Raw genomic sequence first — 19563 nt, 5'->3', positions numbered from 1 at the left:
TGCAGTATAGTATGCGGCTTGCGTCCTCTTAGGTCTAACAGCTTTTCTGATAAGAACACATCAAAGGTAAAAGAGATTTTTATCTTCAATAATGCCTTTATGGCTTCCTTCTAAACTGTTTAACACAGGAGAATAGAGGTTTAAATTAGCTTCTGCAGCCTGACAGTTACTCTTTAACAATGACTTAAAGATCTTAACTAAAATACTAACTACTCGCATTAACAAATACATAGCAGACATAGTTGATCCGGACCAGACAGGGTTTATGCCCCATAAGACTACTGACATCAACCTGAGGCGCATATATACCCACATCCAGGCCTCAGAAAAGATTTCTTCCCCCCGTGCTTTAGAGTTCTTAGACATACAAAGGGCCTTTGATTCAGTGGAGTGGGAGTACCTGTGGGCCGTTCTCTCTAAATTTGGGTTTGGCCCCCGGCTGGTATCCTGGCTCAAAACCATATACAAGCACCCGTGCACTAATATCAAGATTGGCTCAGACCTGTCGCAGGACATTCCGCTAAAACGGGGCACTAGGCAGGGATGCCCCCTCTCTCCGGCCCTCTTCGCGTTGGCCATGGAACCTATTGCTGCTGCTGTCCGTCAGCATCCTGGGATCTGTGGTTTTTGACTGGGGGGGCTGGACGAGAGGGTGTCCCTATATGCTGATGACATGGTACTATATTTAGAGGACCCCGTGGATTCCCTTAAAGGAATCTTTAGAGCTATTTAAACTGTTTTCATCTTATACTGGTTTAAATGTAAACTGGGGAAAGTCCAATATACTTCCTTTAAACCATACTATCAGTACAAACACAACTAGAGGTTGCAACCAGAATCAAATATCTAGGAATAATTGTCTCAAATGCAGTGGTGTGAAAAACTATTTGCCCCCTTCCTGATTTCTTATTCTTTTGCATGTTTGTCACACTTAAATGTTTCTGCTCATCAAAAACCGTTAACTATTAGTCAAAGATAACCTAATTGAACACAAAATGCAGTTTTAAATGATGGTTTTTATTATTTAGTGAGAAAAACAACTCAAAACCTCATGGCCCTGTGTGAAAAAGAAATTGCCCCCTGAACCTAATAACTGGTTGGGCCACCCTTAGCAGCAATAACTGCAATCAAGCATTTGCAATAACTTGCAACGAGTCTTTTACAGCGCTCTGGAGGAATTTTGGCCCACTCATCTTTGCAGAATTGTTGTAATTCAGCTTTATTTGAGGGTTTTCTAGCATGAACCGCCTTTTTAAGGTCATGCCACAACATCTCAATAGGATTCAGGTCAGGACTTTGACTAGGCCTCTCCAAAGTCTTCATTTTGTTTTTCTTCAGCCATTCAGAGGTGAATTTGCTGGTGTGTTTTGGGTCATTGTCCTGCTGCAGCACCCAAGATCGCTTCAGCTTGAGTTGACGAACAGATGACCGGACATTCTCCTTCAGACAGTAGAATTCATGGTTCCATCTATCACAGCATGCCTTCCAGGTCCTGAAGTAGCAAAAAAAAAAACAGACCATCACACTACCACCACCATATTTTACTGTTGGTATGATGTTCTTCTGCTGAAATGCTGTGTTACTTCTACGCCAGATGTAACGGGACACGCACCTTCCAAAAAGTTCAACTTTTGTCTCGTCGGTCCACAAGGTATTTTACCAAAAGTCTTGGCAATCATTGAGATGTTTTTTTAGCAAAATTGAGACGAGCCTTAATGTTCTTTTTGCTTAAAAGTGGTTTGCGCCTTGGATATTTTCCATGCAGGCCGTTTTTGCCCAGTCTCTTTCTTATGGTGGAGTCGTGAACACTGACCTTAATTGAGGCAAGTGAGGCCTGCAGTTCTTTAGATGTTGTCCTGGGGTCTTTTGTGGCCTCTCGGATGAGTTTTCTCTGCACTCTTGGGATAATTTTGGTCGGCCGGCCACTCCTGGGAAGGTTCATCACTGTTCCATGTGTTTGCCATTTGTGGATAATGGCTCTCACTGTGGTTTGCTGGAGTCCCAAAGCTTTAGAAATGGCTTTATAACCTTTACCAGACTGATATATTTCAATTACAGTACTTTTGTTCTCATTTGTTCCTAAATTTATTTGGATCTTGGCATGATGTCTAGCTTTTGAGGTGCTTTTGGTCTACTTCTCTGTGTCAGATAGCTCCTATTTAAGTGATTTCTTGTTCGAAACAGGTGTGGCAGTAATCAGGCCTGGGGGTGACTACAGAAATTGAACTCAGGTGTAATAAACCACCTTTAAGTTATTTTTTAACAAGGGGGGGCAATCACTTTTTCACACAGGGCCATGTAGATTTGAAGGGTTTTTTTCTCACTAAATAATAAAAACCATCATTTAAAACTGCATTTTGTGTTGAATTATGTTATCTTTGACTAATAGTTAACGGTTTTTGATGAGCAGAAACATTTAAGTGTGACAAACATGCAAAAGAATAAGAAATCAGGAAGGGGGCAAATAGTTTTTCACACCACTGTAACTCTGCAGATTACTTCTCTGACAACATACTACCACTAATGCAATACACCAAAAGGAGGCTCCTGGGGTAGCAGGCTCTCCCTCTCTCTTTGATTGGGAGAATTAACCTTATTAAGATGAAGCTCCTCCCTAAATATCTATATTTACTCAGAAACTGCCCAATCTGGCTACATAAAAGCTTTTTTAAACAGCTCAACTCACTTCTGCCTAGCTTCATCTGGTACAATAAAACTCTGAAACTTAGTCTTAAAAAACTCCAGAGACCATGGACGGAGGGGGGCCTGGCATCCCTGGACCTCTATAAATATTTTATGGCTAGCCAGCTGGTTACGGCCCATTGGTGGCTTGTGCAAGATAAGACAAATGCTTCAATAGTTCTAGACGCAGCCCTCCTGGGTTCTTATGAGGCACTTGCTCAAATACTGTATAGAGGAACGCGGGCACCGTACCCTTTAACCATCAACATGAAAGTAGTGTTAAGGGCTTGGAGTATTGTCCAATCTTGGTTTTCCCCATCTAGTAATTCCTTCTCTCCAAGGGTTCCACTCTGGAACAATCCCACTTTACCAGAATTTTTTAAGATCCCTGACCCAGTTTTATGGATTAGGAAAGGGATAACTTGTCCAGAACATATTGTCCTAAATAGTGAGTTAATGGACTTTGACACTCTTAAAACTACTTTCTCACTCCCAAACAACTACTTTTTTAGGTATTTGCAGCTAAGACACGCATACGCAGCACAGTTTGGGTGAGAGCCGGTCAGGCTTCTTTCCTCTGCTATAGAGGATATAATTATAAATGAGAATCTCACAAAAGCTCTCTCAGCAATCTACCAAAGCATAATTTTAATTACTGAACCTCACGTTACAGTTTATAAGCAACCCTGGCTCACAATGATACCCACGTTAGACGATGAGGATTGGGAAGATACGTTAATAAAGCCTTTTGACTATTTGATATCAACCAGAGACAAATTAATTCAATTTAAAATCATCCATCAGGCTTATCTGACCCCATATAAATTAAGCAAGTTTAACAGAGAGGGCTCCAGCTCATGCTGGCGCTGCGGTCTTGATAGAGCTGATTTTTCTCACGTATTCTGGGATTGTCCCCCGATTGCCGATACTTGGAGGGAAGTATGTGAATTTGTAAGCTCCATCACAAAGACTCATATTACACCCGAACCCGTGACCTGTATGTTAGGTAATGTGTAAATTCTTGCCACCTCTAGACCTTAGAGACATCTGATTGGCCTACTGCTATTTTATTATAGGAAAGCAATTGTCCTGAAATGGAAGCAACCGGCCCCTCCATCCTGCCACTATTGGAAACAATTGGTCAATAATTTCCTTCATCTATACAAGGCCGCCTATATAGCAAGGGGTTGCCCATCTAAGTTTAACCCATTCAGGTTCCGTCGTTTTCACGTGAGAAATGTTCACCTCCCATTCATTAGCCTATAACTTTATCACTACTTATCACAATGCACTGATCTATATCTTGTTTTTTCCGCCACCAATTAGGCTTTCTTTGGGGGGTACATTTTGCTAAGAGCCACTTTACTGTAAATGCATTTTAACAGGAAGAATAAGAAAAAAATGGAAAAATTAATTATTTCTCAGTTTTCAGCCATTATAGTTTTAAAATAATACATGCCTCCATAATTAAAACTCGCGTATTGTATTTGTCCATATGTCCCGGTTATTACACCGTTAAAATTATGTCCCTATCACAATGTATGGCGACAATATTTTATTTGGAAATAAAGGTGCATTTTTTCCATTTTGCATCTATCACTATTTACAAGTTTAAAATAAAAAAAATATAGAAATATTTCATCTTTACATTGATATTTAAAAAGTTTAGACCCTTAGGTAAATATTTACATGTTTTTTTTTTTTATTATTGTAATGGTTTGTTTTTTTTAATACTAAACATTTTATTTGGGTACTTTTGGGAGGGTGGGAGGTAAACAATAGATTTATAATGTAAGTGTGTGTTAATTCTGTTTGTTTGTTTTTTTCAGGTGTAGTATTACTTTTTGGCCACAAGATGGCGGCCATGAGTTTGTTTACATGACGTCACTCTAAGTGTAGCACGTGCTTAGAGTGACGCATCAGAAAGAAGACGGCCAGAAAAAGCTCAGCTTCCGAGAGAAGCTGTCGCTTTTTCAGCGGGGCAGAGGAATCAATGATCGGGCTCCGTAGCCCGATACATTGATTCCATGGCTACCGAATCCGCGGCCGGGAGTGCGCGTGCACGCGCACGATCGGCCGCGGGGGCGCGCGGTAGCGCGCATGGTTCCTGGACGTAGAAACTACGTCCAGGAACCAAAATAGGTTAAAAAGGTGTGGGGGCTCTCGACCTCTAACAGAGACACTGCATAATTATACATGAATACCTTCTCTTCGATTTCTGTGATAGTTCTTATATTTTAGTCTGCTAATATATACAGAATTTAATTGATGTGGTAGGATATAATACCTTACTCCTGCCATGAGGCTCTTATGTAAAAAGGGTAATGTCTCTGGCTCCTGGCAAACTCACAATGTACATAAAGAACTGGTCACCAGATTTTTTGCTCCCTAATGATGTTCTTTATGTAAAAATATGTGACAAATGGAAATACTGTACATTCCTTCTTGTGGATTTAACCTGTCTCCTCACCTTCGTGTGCTGGAGGTCAGGGCTGTTTTGTAAAGTTTGTTAACTTTTGTTTTATCTTGAAAATTTCAATAAAAAGAATTATAAAAAAAATTGCCCACACCTGTTACTTGCCTCAGGTGAATTTAAAGGAGCATCATGTGATTGAAAAAATCTTATTTCTCCACAATTTTGAAAGGGCGCCAATAATTTTGTTCAGCCCATGTTTGGAGGTTTGTGTGACATTATGTCCAGTATGCTTTTTTTCCTCCTTTTTTTTTTTTTGTTCCAATACACAAAAAGGGAATACACATGTGTATAGCAAAACATGCGTTACTGCAATACTTTTCTGTGAGAAAGACTTGATTTTGTGGAAAAAATTCTGGGGTACCAACAATTTAGTCCATGACTGTAGACTTATAGGTGTGTCAAAGAAAAACACAGAAAAAGTGAGTTTGTAATCTGAACTATTTGAATAATGAGAGTACATTATCAATTAGGAATTCAAAACAAAACTAGTTGATGAGGAGCCATGTCTGTCCGTCCATGGTTTCCAATTATTTTCACACATGGTCACCTTATCTGAGATTATTGTATTATTCTGTAATATAGCATAATTGTATTAACTCTATCACAAAGTCTTGAGATGCTAAGACTATCTGTACGCCACATTGAGGCTAACTGATTCTGTACGAATTGGCAATAAACTGCACCAATATGTGTATTTTGTAAGATAATTGAGGAGGTTTATTGTCTAATAGGTGGACAAAATGGTCTCTACTAATTGGCCTGTCTAGAATAGAGCTGATTCACTCTTTTGGGCAATGAGGCCAAGAACACAGTGTATGGCCTGCCCGAAATTTAAATACAGAAAATTCACAAACGGAAATTCACAAAGGGGAAATGCGTTACTGGATCTGATCATTTCTAATAGACCAGATAATGTATCAAATGTGCAGGTTCAAGAACATTTGGGAAATAGTGATCACAACATGATAACGTTTGATCTGGTGACTGATAGGCCACGGGGCAGCGGGACCACTAAAACTATGAATTTTAGAAAAGCAAAGTTCAATCAAATTAGGCAGGCACTAAGTTTGGTGAACTGGGATAATGTGCTACAAGGGGAGGACACTGAAGGGAAATGGCAAGTTTTTAAACGTATTCTCAATCAATATTGTAGTATGTATATCCCATATGGAAACAAAATGTCTAGGAATAAAAAAGGCCTCTATGGATGAATAGAAAGGTTAGAGATAAAACGAAGAGGAAAAAGAATGCCTATAAGGTCCTAAAACAGGAGGGGACCGAGGCTGCACTCAGCAATTATAAGGAGTGCAATAAAAATTGTAAAAAAGAAATTAGGCTGGCAAAGATCGAAGCTGAAAATCAAATCGCTAGGGATATCAAATCTAACCCAAAAAAGTTTTACAAGTACATCAACTCTAAAAAAAGAAAGGTTGGCTGTATAGGACTTCTAAAGGATGAGGGTGGGAACTCAATGGTGGATGACCAAGGTAAGGCAGAGCTATTAAATGCTTTCTTTGCTTCTGTCTTCACAAAGGAAACAGCACTGTTGCAAACTACAGAGGCGGAAGAGTCTCAATCTTCTAACTGTAATATTAAATACTTAACGCAGGAAGAAGTAAAGGCAAGACTAAATAAATTAAAAATAGACAAGGCACCTGGCCCGGATGGCATGCATCCTCGGGTCCTAAGGGAATTAAGTTCAGTTATAGATAAACCCCTTTATCTTATCTTTTGTGACTCTCTTTCAACTGGCAGAGTCCCAGTGGATTGGCGTACAGCCCACGTTTTCCCATTATTTCAGAAGGGCAAAAAATCTGATCCAGGAAATTATAGACCTGTAAGCTTAACATCAGTTGTATGCAAACTATTTGAGGGGTTACTAAGAGATACTATACATGACTTCATAGTAGAAAATATCTTATTTCTCAGCATCAACATGGGTTTACTAAAGACAGGTCCTGTTTGACTAACATGCTCAGCTTTTATGAGGTAGTGAATGCTAATATGGATATTGGGAATGCTGTAGATGTGATATACTTGGACTTTGCTAAGGCCTTCGACACTGTTCTCCACAAAAGTCTGGTGCAAAAGTTGAGGATGCAAGGACTGGGGAAGAGTCTGTGTGCTTGGATAGGAAACTGGCTAATGGACAGAAAACAAAGAGTTGTGGTCAATGGATCATACTCAAAATGGGAGACTGTTAGCACTGGGATCCCACAGGGGTCTGTACTGGGTCCAGTGCTCTTCAATTTATTTATTAATGACCTAGTGGATGCAGTAGTGAGCAATGTTGCTATTTTTGCAGATGATACAAAATTGTGCAGAATCATCAACTCTCAGGAAGATAGTGTCATATTGCAACAGGATCTGGATAGGATGGCTATATGGGCACATAAATGGCAGATGAAATTCAATGTTGAAAAATGTAAAGTCATGCATTTTGGTCGTACCAATGGTCTAGCACCATACAAAATAAATGGGAGACAGTTGGGGACATCAAACTTGGAGAAGGACTTAGGAGTACTCATCGACAACAAGTTAAATAATCGTACTCAATGCCAAGCCGCTGCAGCTAAAGCTAACAAAATTTTGGGATGCATTAAAAGGGAAATAAAAACTCGAGATGCAAGCATAATATTGCCCCTGTTTAACTCTCTAGTAAGGCCACATCTGGAATATGGAATTCAATTCAGGGCACCACATTACAAAAAAGATATTGCAGTTTTAGAGCAGGTGCAGAGACGAGCAACAAAATTGATACGTGGGATGGAAGGTCTCGCTTACCAAGAAAGGTTAGATAAACTGGGTTTATTTAGTCTAGAGAAAAGACGCCTTAGAGGAGATCTAATTAACATGTATAAATACATCAGAGGGCAATATAATAGCTTGGTGGATGAGCTTTTTGTCCCTAGGCCTTCTCAAAGGACTAGAGGACATGATCTGCGCATGGAGGAAAAACGTTTTAGCCACTTATTTAGGAAAGGGTTCTTTACAGTAAGAGTGATTAAGATGTGGAATGCATTGCCACAGGAAGTCGTTATGGCAAACTCTATACCTGCAGTTAAAGGGGGCTTAGATGCTTTCCTTGGGTTGAATGACATCCATGGCTACAATTACTAGGTAAGGCCTAATGATGTTGATCCAGGGATTTTATCTGATTGCCATCTGGAGTCGGGAAGGAATTTTTCCCTTTTGGGGCCAATTGGAGCATGCCATTTAAGGGTTTTTTCGCCTTCCTCTGGATCAACAGGGATATGTGAGGGAGCAGGCTGGAGTTGTACTTTGTACTGGTTGAACTCGATGGACGTATGTCTTTTTTTCAACCAAAATAACTATGTAACTATGTAACTATGTAATTTTGCTCACAATCAGAAATACTGTACAAAGCAATATCATTGAAATACATTACATCTGTGGCAAATGTATTTTCACAAATTCTCAAATTGCACATTCATTTTAATAAATGTGAACCCTGCCTAATGTTTTTTATGTTTGTTTTTTTTTAAACTGTTTTTATTGATGATATAACATAATAAAAATGTACACACAGTGAAGTAAGTCATACAATGACTTTTAAGCTAAATCACAATTTCTTGTGTTAATAAACATAATAGTAATCAAGTAACTATGTGATCAAACAGGACTAATCACAAAACATAGCAAGTAGATGGATCTGCAGATTTACTCAAAGGTCTGCAGCTTGGGTCAGAGCCTAAATCGGAAGGATTGAGAGGAGGTGACATCCACACATGGTATTTAGACCTCCCTTCTGGTTGATACAAAGCATCTCTATAGTCTTGGCCTCTCCCAACACACCAATTCCCCCACCCACCGCGCTGGCCACACTCTCGACCTGATTCTCTCAAAATCCGCCACCCTCCCCAACCTGGACATCACACCCTTCCCCCCTCTCCGACCATCACCTTCTCACTTTCTCCATCTCCCCATCATGCTCCCCCAACCCTCCACCACCCTCAGGTCGTTGGCAGAGAGATTTGCATAACCTAGACCCAACTGCACTAGCCAACCCCCTCCACTCCCTCACTTCCACCCTCCCAAATGTTACCTGCCCAAACCAAGCCGTGGCCAAATACAACCAGGCCCTTTCAGCAGCCCTAGACATTGCTGCACCCCCCACATTCCATCCCAGCCGTCCCATCAACCCCCAGCCCTGGCACAATGCACACACTCGCAACCTCCAAAAACAGACACGCACCTATGAACGCAAATGGAGGAAATCCCGCCGTAACTCCGACTTCTTGGCGTGCAAGGCCGACCTGCAGCTGTTCTATACCGCATTAACTGATGCTAAACAAAAATACTTTGCTGCCTTGATCGGATCTCAAGCCTCCAACCCTCGGCGCCTCTTCGCCACCTTCAACTCCCTCCTTAACCCCAGCACTCCTCCCCCACCTCCGCCCTCTCAGCCACTGATCTGTCCACCCACTTTACCGGCAAAATAGCCAGCATCCGACAGGAAATCTCATGCCTCCACTCCACCACCTCTTCCTCCCTCACCAATACCGATTCCCCACCCCACCCACCACTCACTGCCTTTACTCCTATCACAGAGGACGAAGTCAGTCGTCTCCTTGCCACTTCTCCTGCCACCTCCAGCCCCCTAGACCCTGTGCCATCCAAATGCCTCCGTCCTCACTTCCCTGTTCTGGCTCCTGTCCTCACCACTCTGTTTAACCTCTCCCTCTCCACGGGTACCTTCCCCTCTGACTTCAAACAGGCCACTGTACTTCCCCTACTTAAAAAACCCTCACTAGACCCCTCACTTCCATCCAGCTACCGCCCCATCTCCTTACTCCCTTTTGCATCTAAACTCCTGGAGCGTTTAGTCCACCAACGCATGACCCATTACCTTGACTCCAACTCCCTGTTTGACCCCCTACAATCAGGATTTCGGCCAGGCCACTCCACCGAGACTGCCCTCACCAAGGTCGTCAATGACCTCACGCTTGCCAAGGCCGAAGGAAAATACACTATCCTTCTCCTCCTAGACCTCTCATCAGCATTCAACACTGTTGATCACTCCCTGCTACTCCAGTCCCTGCAATCTGTGGGTATCCAAGACCGTGCCCTAGCATGGTTTTCCTCCTACCTCTCAAATCGCTCCTTCAAGACCTCCTTCAATGGTTCCTCCTCAACCTCCTTCCCACTTTCAGTTGGGGTCCCCCAAGGCTCTGTTCTTGGTCCCCTGCTGTTCTCCATTTACACCGCCTCCATCGGAAAACTCATCTCCTCTCTGGGTTTCAACTATCACCTATATGCAGATGACACCCAGATTTACCTCCATACCACTGACCTCTCCACCACCACCATGGAGAAGGTATCCTCTGGTCTCTCAGCTATTTCATCGTGGATGTCTGCCAGGTTCCTAAAATTAAACCTGGATAAGACTGAACTCCTAATCTTCCTGCCCCATGCTGCTTCACCCCCCACTGACCTCTATGTCACTGTCAATGGCACAACCATTCATCCAACCACACAAGCTCGCTGCCCGGGGGTCACCCTGGACTCGGCCCTCTCCTTCACCTCCCACATCCAAACCCTAGCTAGAGCCTGCTATTTCCACTTACGCAACATCTCCAAGATCCGGCCTTTCCTGACCCCAGACACTACCAAACTCCTTGTCCATGCCCTCATCATCTCCCGCCTGGACTACTGCAACTCCCTCTTGTCAGGCCTTCCTCAAAACCGCATCGCCCCCCTAAAATCCATCATGAACGCAGCAGCCAGACTCATCTACTCCTCCCACCGCTCTGTCTCCACGACTCCCCTACTCAAATCCCTTCATTGGCTTCCAATTCACTTCAGAATGAGCTTCAAGATCCTATGTTTGGCATACAAATCCATACACAAGTCCTGCCCAACCTACATCTCTGACCTGGTCAGCAGATATACACCTGGCCGCCCACTTCGCTCCTCCAACGACCTCCTCTTAACCACCCCACGCATCTCACACTCCCATGCCAGACTGCAGGACTTCACTAGAGCTGCCCCTATCCTGTGGAACTCTCTCCCACTGCCCATCAGGCTCGCTCCCACCTTCAACACCTTCAAAAAAGCACTCAAAACTCACTTCTTCAAGGAGGCCTACATCAACTCAACACTACCCTAATCCTTTCTGCCAATAACTTCTTGATGCACCCCCTCCTTTTGTGTCACCAACCCCTCCCTTTAGATTGTAAGCCTTTGGCAGGGCCCTCTCCCCTTGTGTATCATACTTGACTGAGTGCATTTTACCCAGAATTTGGAACTGGTAATTTTTTACTACTACCATTCCAGTTTATGATCTGGCATTGTACTATTATCTGCATTGTGTTGTGTATCTTATTGCTATTACCTGTATTGTTGTATCTATGGTCTGTTACCTGTATTGTTCTGTCACCCCTGTTATCATTGTCTGTAATCCTATTTATTGTACAGCGCTGCGTAATATGTTGGCGCTATATAAATCTAATAAATAATAATAATAATAATATAGTCCCTTAGGAACATCTTCTGCCAGTGTCCCTTGACCCTCTAGCATACATAGTGTAGACATGATCTGACCCAGTGACACTCAAACCTTTATCGCCTGTCTTAAGCAATAATAAGTTAACCATTATTTTTTAACCCTAAACCAAAACATAACAAGAACATGCAGGCACTCTATGTGCCCCCCTGTCTCCTCCTAGGTCACCCCTGCCCCCACCCTAGACATATGAGATCTTCCTAACCTTCAAATCTCTAACTTTCCCTGATACTCACCAGTTTTGCCTTACAAGTATTTTCAAATAATCTCATCAAGCTTATCACCTGGTCTCTTGTATATGTCTTTTCTATGAAAGCCTACCAAGTTTTAAAGAATTTGCCCAGATTTGGATTTCTATCTCTCCAGACTCAGACATTCCATCTGGAGGAGATGTTTCAACTATTCACCCAAATCACCTGTATTGGTGGGAGATTATCTAGCCACATTTTCATTAATGATTTTTTTGCTGCTAATAACACCATGGGCCTGATTCACAAAGCAGTGCTAACCTAGTTAGCACACCTAAAGACTTTGGGCGTGCAAACTAGGGTGCTAACTATGTTAGCACGCTCAAAGCAATTGCTGATTGAGCGCTGTGCGGTGCACCTTGGCATTTTGGGCACCTTGTCAGATTTTTCATTTTAATATGTCTTTAAGGCCCTACAATGGGGATGTATGCACTATAAACTGTTTTTAGGTCCGTCTCCCACCAGTGTTTTCCCAAGACAACCTTCACTATCTCAGACCATGCACACTTAATGAATTCAGTGATTTTGTCCCTAGACACTTTCACTACCTCTACCCAATTCTGCAAGTGTTGGGAAATCCCCCTATTGCGTTTCTTAGTTTCCATTAGAAAAACAAAAGTTTGCTTTCTTAAAACAGAAAGTATTTGCGATAATTCAGGTTGGAGCTAGCAATATGCAAATTAACCATTGTTGTCCTTAGAAGCTAAACACACCTCCAGATCCTCTGGAATGCAATGATGTGTCAGCTGTTAATTGAACAGAGCCACAATAATCCAACATGCATGCAGACTGTTTCAGACTGGTTGGTCTTCATCAGTGCGGAGTAGGAGTAGTATGGAGTAGGACTTTAAACACCCAGAGGTACAGACTAACTAGCAAGTTCATGGTGAATCAGAACTCTTTTGAGTGTGCAAGTGACTAAAATGGTCCTTAAAGCCCCCTTACTAAAATGCTATGGAAAACCTAAAACAGAAAGTACTTGCGATAATTCAGGTTGGCGTGAGCTTCGAGATGTCACCCAGTGCATCAGTGCTGAATATATACAAATTAACCATTGTTGCCCTTAGAAGCTAAACACACCTCCAGATCCGCTGGAATGCAATGATGTGTCAGCTTGTTAGTCTAGGTCTACATTTCCCTTAGAAACGATAAGAGCAAGGATAAAGACTGCTTCCCTTTAGAATCACACAATAGATTGTCAAAGTGTGAATTAGATGCTATTTTGCCATTTACTCCTAAGGTCCCCAGGACTTAGCTCTTCACTTGGTTGTAGTAAAAGGTATGAGTAGGGGGAATAGTGCCTCTGGCCACTGCCGCTTCAAAATATATCAATTTGCCTTCTGGGTCTAACAGGTCTTCCAATTGTCCGACTTCAAGCGACACCCAATTAGCATAGGCTAAATGCATGCTCCCCGGGACAAAACTTGTTTCTTACAAATGGCATCATATCCGCCAAGTGACCAGGAAGGCCATACTTTTTTCTAACCTCCCTTCATACAATTAGAGTATCCCTCAGAAGAAGGTTATTTTTTTAGATGTTGGGGTAACACTTAAGTGGGGTATGTAGAGTTCCTTTAAGGGAAAAAGGGGCAACTGAAACCTTGTCAACATTAATAGATGTATAATAGCTGGTCTCACCAATCCAATCCCTGATGTGGCAAAAGATTGCTTCCAAATTATAAATTCTAAGGTCAGGGATTTTAAGCCTACATGTGTGATAGTAGCTTTAAGTTTTGATAATGCCATTCTGGGCTTTTTGGACTTCCATAGGGATCGCATCAATGCTGATTCCAAGAGTTCAGTATCCCTATGCTTGAGCAAAAGGGGCAGTGTTTATAGGGGTTATTGTTACCTACCAAAACTAAACAAAAACTGAGAGCTTCCCAAGTTTGTAACTTCTTTAAAATATTCTGAATTAAGGGTGAGAAATTAAGACCATATAATTGGTCTATTTGTCTAGGGATATTGATACCCAGGTATGTAATATGTGAATAATATGTGAACAGTTATATCTAATCCTCAATGAATCCAAACTGGGATGAGGTTCATGTGCTCGTGAAGCCAACAGGAACAGTAGTTCACTTTTAGTTTAGTTAATGGCAAAACCAGAAGAGTACCTGAAAAATTCAATATGTGTCATAAGGTTACTTATGCACTCATGTCTCTATCCAGATCCGCCATAAATGCCAGCACATCATCAGAAAATAATGTTGAGAATATCCTCTTTGTCTCTATCTGTATCCCCTCAAATATACTCTGAATAAAGGATCTCAGCAATGGTTCCAAGGCTATGTTAAACAAGAGTGGAGACAAGGGGTATCCCTGCTTCACCCCTCCCCCCCCAAAAGGTTGACTTAAGGATATTTGTGCCCAGGGTGAGCATGCATGATACCAGTATAAGACAAGTATAAGACAGAAAATTGAGAGAAACCAAACGTCTCAAAAACGTTCATTAGCCATAATCCATTTTACGCTGTCGAAGGCCTTCTCGGCTTTGGATGCTAAGAAGGCCTCTGACAGTACCTCCTGAGTTCACAACCTACAACAGTGTTCTCCCCAGAATTTTTTTTCAGCCAGGTGGCATTATAAAGTAGCCGGGTTGGGAAGTAAGGGCCTCTCTTCCACTAAGAAGTGCAATTGCAATTGTGCTGCGATCACACAACCTACAATTTACACTAACCCGTGATTGCGCCAAATAGCTGCTGGGAACAGAGCACGATTTCCCGACAATTGCGCTTTGGAAAAAAATGATGCATGCTAGTAGGAAATGAGCACCGCGATTAACATGTTATCATGGTGCTCATTGTGATCATCAAAACGGCTGCAATCTGCATTCTGAAGCGGATCGCAGTTAGTGGAAAAGGGCCCTAAGGTCATGTTGGGTGGAAAGGGAGGGTTACACTAAAGTGGGGTGGGTGGGTAAGTAGGTCAGGCTGGTGGCTAGTGAGGTAGGTCAGGTTGGTGGCTAGTGGGGTGGGTGGGTAGGTAGGTCAGGTTGGTGGCTAGTGGGGTGGGTAGGTCAGGCTGGTGGCTAGTGGGGTGGGTGGGTAGGTAGGTCAGGCTAAGGGTTGGGTAGGTAGGTCAGGCCGGTGGCTAGTGGGGTGGGTGGGTAGGTGGTTAGGCTGGTGGCTAGGGGGTTTGGGGGGGGGGGGGTAGGTGGTCAGCTTCTTTACTCAGGCCTAGCATTCCCCTACCCCACACTGCTCGACACTGTTCCTGGCTGAGACGCCTTGCCCCCTGCCAATAATGACATGCCTTAATCATGTGAGATGCCCCAGCCAATCACAACCCCCAGCACCGACTTATGGCAGCCTGGTGGGGCTTCAAAACACCCAGACGGCCCACCTAAATAGTCCTGGGTAGAACACTGGTACAATATTCCATCACTGCCAGTGTCTTTCTAATGTTGGTCACAGCACTCCTGCCCATTACAAAGACCATTTAGGATGCATGTATTAAATCTGGTAGAAATTGGGCCATGGGGATGTGAGGTATGCAGTTTTTCTGGTGTTGTATGTACATTTTCCCATTGAATCCTTGATCTAGGAGATGACAGCAGGAGACCTTCTAAACTTGGTCATATTGGCTAACAGCGTTGTTGTCCCATCCTAAAAAAAATATTACAGCACCATATGACCTATAAACACTATCTTATCTTTCTATACAAATATCACAGTGCTGTTTGTCTTGGACCCGTAGATTCAGGTAGCAACTTTAGATTTGTATTCTGGGAACTAACTCTCATGTCCACCTGGTGAGACTGCCTAATGGTTTTATGCAAGGTTTACTTTTCCTTCCTCCCTCCACTTTGTTTCCCCCATTTTTCCTTGCTTTTGTTTTTAAGAATTTAACTTTGGGTACTGTAGAAAACAGTTTAATATTTGCCGCCCATGTTACCATTTGGATAATCTCCCTGACTTCCTCCTATAACAGAAAAGTATTTAAAATTCTTCAGTAAGGACAAAGGCAGGAAAGGTAGAATATTTTTTGTACTGTTAAAATCAAGTTTTTATTGCCATCAATTAGGATATGTACACACCTTCAAATTCTGTCACCTGCCAGGTTTAGGACTCAGCTATGGAGAGGGGCAGAGGGCCGACCATGCCACGCACGATGGAGCGGGCAGGTCCAACAGGCCACCTCAGCTGAGAACTATCTAGCATGTTTTTCCACTTGTTACTCAGGACCCCAAAGATTTGTTTTTTATTATTTCCTGGAGGTTTCAGGAAAGAACATCTATTCAGTAGAAGGTACAGACAACCAGAGCAGCTTGGCAAAAAATTATAATCCTTACCCATTCCAACTAAAACTGGAATTGGGCACCAACATTGTTTTAATACTTTCCTTGAATAATGAAAAATTACAAAATGAACAAAGTTGTAGACTTTTACTTCATCTTTTCAAGATCATTATGGTGGTGAAAAGTAAAAGGTTCATGGCTAAACACTTTTTTTCTTACAGATGGATGACACCACAGAAGAAAGGAAAGAAGAATCATTACTAGACCTTGACTTTGATCCTTTCAAACCAGAAGTTGCATCAGTAGGAATAACACAGTCCCATTCACCAATGTCTCAGGTACAAATTACTCAGGCTGCATGGATAGGTTTCTCTCCTTTCTTCCTGTTTTCATGAAAATGGTAACCCCAGTGTGGTCATGTACATGCAATTAAACTCTGGCATATAAATGTAGGTAATCCGACTTCCGGATCCGGCGCCTGGATGGAAGGAGGCTGAGGCCAGAGCTCCGCTGACCGAGACTCCCTCCAGCGATCCGCAGCGCATCAAAGGCGCCCCCGCCTGCCGACACTTGCCGCTGGAGCTAGATAGACCCTCCGGTCGCCATCCGCCCACCTCATGGACCGGTATCTCACGAGGTCCACAACAAAACAACCACCCGGCGCGGAGGAGGCAGCATCCAATATGGCCGCCGCACCTTCCTCCACACAGCCAGAGCAGGCATGTTCTCCAGCACACGAACCCGACCCTCCCTCCCCGCCAGCAAGAGACTTCTCTCAGGACACCCAGGCTCTACAACAAGGTGAGGGAGGGAGAGGGGGCATAGATTACTAGGTCCTAGCTGCGGCGGTAGTGGAGAAACTTGCTCCGGAACTGCAGTGAGTGATACAAGCAGCTATAGACCACTCGCTTAAGGAGATAAACTTTAAGGTGAAGGCCCATGACCAGCGTTTAGATCACGCGGAGGAATGCATTAAAAAAATAGAGGATGACAGGGCTAAAGAAGCGAAAGAGGATAAGAAGCTGAGAGCCGAGCATAAATTGATGCAGGAGAAATTACAAGATCTGGAAAACAGATCACGGCGCAATAATTTAAGGGTGGTGGGACTCCCGGAAGCCATGACAGCCCAAGCGTTGCGAGATTTTTGTGCATCCACACTCCCCAAGATGCTGGGCTTCAAGAGAGGCTGCAAAGTAGAACGGGCCCACAGAGTGGGACCCCTGCGCCCCCATCTGATAAACGCCCTCCACGTCTGGTACTGGCCAGATATCTGGACTTTGCAGAGAAAAACGAGCTACTGCGGGCATACAGAGATCTAGATCACCCGCTTGAGCATCAAAATACACAGATCCGAATCTTCAACGACTATTCGGCTGAGGTATCTAAGAAACGCCAGGCTTTCAACCCAGCATGTGCATTATGCATCGAGAAGAAATGGAAATTTGCGCTACAGTATCCTGCTGTAATGAGAATTACAGATGACGCAGATGAAACACATATATTTCACTCAGTAGTTGATGCTCTCACCTTTTTAAGAAGAAACAGTTCTGATCCAGATTGAAATAATCAAGCTATCTGTTCTGCATTGTTTATTGCTAGATGGCAGGGGGCGCTGCCATACTGAAGTTAGCTCATCTCCCTGTGCCAACAGTTGAAGCCTGATTTATCTTGTTTTCGTTCACAGTTCTGAGTTCACGGCTTCCACAGTTCTTTTCCATATATTTTTAATGGGAGAAGGAGCGTCTCGCTATCATACACAGCTAAGGATGTGACGCTGGTCGGAGCATCGATTTGGAGCTACTCTGAAGAGGACGTTTAGGGAAGAAGTGGAGTCAAGTAGCTATGCTTTTGTTTATGTTTGTTTTGTTTTAGCTCTTTGTTTTTTTCCCCAACTGACTCGATCGTTAATCCTCATGGAGTTTTCTAGGAGCAGACCAGCTCCACTGCCAAACTTCAAGTCATTTGGGGAAGGGGCTAGGGGGGATAAAGGGGGGGGTTATGGGAGGGTTCTGTCATCTCGGGAGTGGGAACAAGCTCATATGGTAAATGTGAAATGTAATAAACCAGCTGACCTGATCCATGACACGTCATACCCATGTCACTTAAGATAACATCTTGGAACGTTAAAGGGCTAAGGTCCCCGGGAAAGCGCTCAATAGTACTTCGTCATTTAAAAAAGATTAAATCAGACATAGCTATGATCCAAGAGTGTCATCTATCACAAGATCATTTCAAATATATGTCCAAATCCTGGGTGGGACAAGTCTTTGGCTCCCCGGCCCAAGGGCGCAAAGCTGGGGTGTTAACATTACTCCATAAATCCTTACAGGGGCAGATTGTGGATCATAAATCTGACGGGGAGGGACGGTGGCTGTGGATCAGGCTACGCTTGGCGGGAGAGGAACTTATATTGTTTAATGTATATGCCCCCAATGAGGAAGATAAACTGTTTTATGATACGATCAGAAATGAGATATTAATGCTGGGGGATACCAAGATAGTACAAGGAGGAGATTTTAATGCTATTATGAATACACTGGAAGATAGATCCAAGAGAACACCTGCCAGTAAACCCACTATTACCAAATCTCAAATATTAACTGAATATATATCATCCTCAATGTTATGTGATAGTTGGAGGGCCTTACACCCAGATAACGAGGAATATACCTTTTATTCCATACCCCATGATGTATGGTCTCGCCTGGACCACTTCTTTGTTACTCCCTCATTGATGTCTCAAGTAACTCAGACGGAGATTCTGGACCTGGTAATATCAGATCACGCACCCATACAAATGACATTTTCTACCATAATCCCTAAAGGCACAGACGGCGGTTCCCCTCTCACCTATATGAAGACGAAGGATTTGCCCAACTGCTTTTACAATGGTGGTGGGAGTATAAAGATGACAATTCTTCACACATAAGGGACATATTTTTATTTTGGGAAGCAGCTAAACCGACACTCAGGGGTAGAATCATAAGCTATATAGCAGCTAAGAGGAAGAAGTCGCATGAAGCCTATATGCTATCTATTGAAGAACTTTGTTCAGGCCACAAAACATTTCTAAGTAATCCCACCCCCGAATCACGTTTACTATGGATGACAGCAAAACAAAAATCAGAGGCAGATTATAAAATTAGAGAGAGATACCTAAAATCGTATAGGGATCTATACTTTTATAAATATGGAAATAAAATGGGGAGCCTCCTGTCTAGAATGTCGAAACCCCCTCAACTGTGTACTGTGATCACTGGCCTTCGATCCCCATCAGGTCAGATCCTTAATGACCCTAAAGCTATAAATTCCCTCTTTGGTAAATTCTACAAAAACCTATATGAGCAGCCTGATGCTCAAACTCCAAACCCCTCAACCCCACACTGGCTTG

General features: G+C 43.0%; 1 protein-coding gene across 5 annotated transcripts in view; it reads left to right on the top strand.

The window, feature by feature from the left end:
• AMPH (amphiphysin) overlaps positions 1–19563 on the top strand; it is a 1183179-nt gene that overhangs the window by 588414 nt on the left and 575202 nt on the right. For all 5 annotated transcript variants that reach the window (XM_068236417.1, XM_068236420.1, XM_068236419.1 and 2 more), the window contains one exon: positions 16394–16510. In XM_068236417.1, coding sequence (XP_068092518.1) covers positions 16394–16510 — 117 coding nt within the window. The remainder of the gene's footprint in view (positions 1–16393; positions 16511–19563) is intronic.

The sequence above is a fragment of the Hyperolius riggenbachi genome, chromosome 5 (genome assembly GCF_040937935.1).
Source record: "Hyperolius riggenbachi isolate aHypRig1 chromosome 5, aHypRig1.pri, whole genome shotgun sequence".
NCBI lineage: Eukaryota > Metazoa > Chordata > Amphibia > Anura > Hyperoliidae > Hyperolius > Hyperolius riggenbachi.
This window is presented reverse-complemented; position numbering and strand designations above follow the sequence as displayed.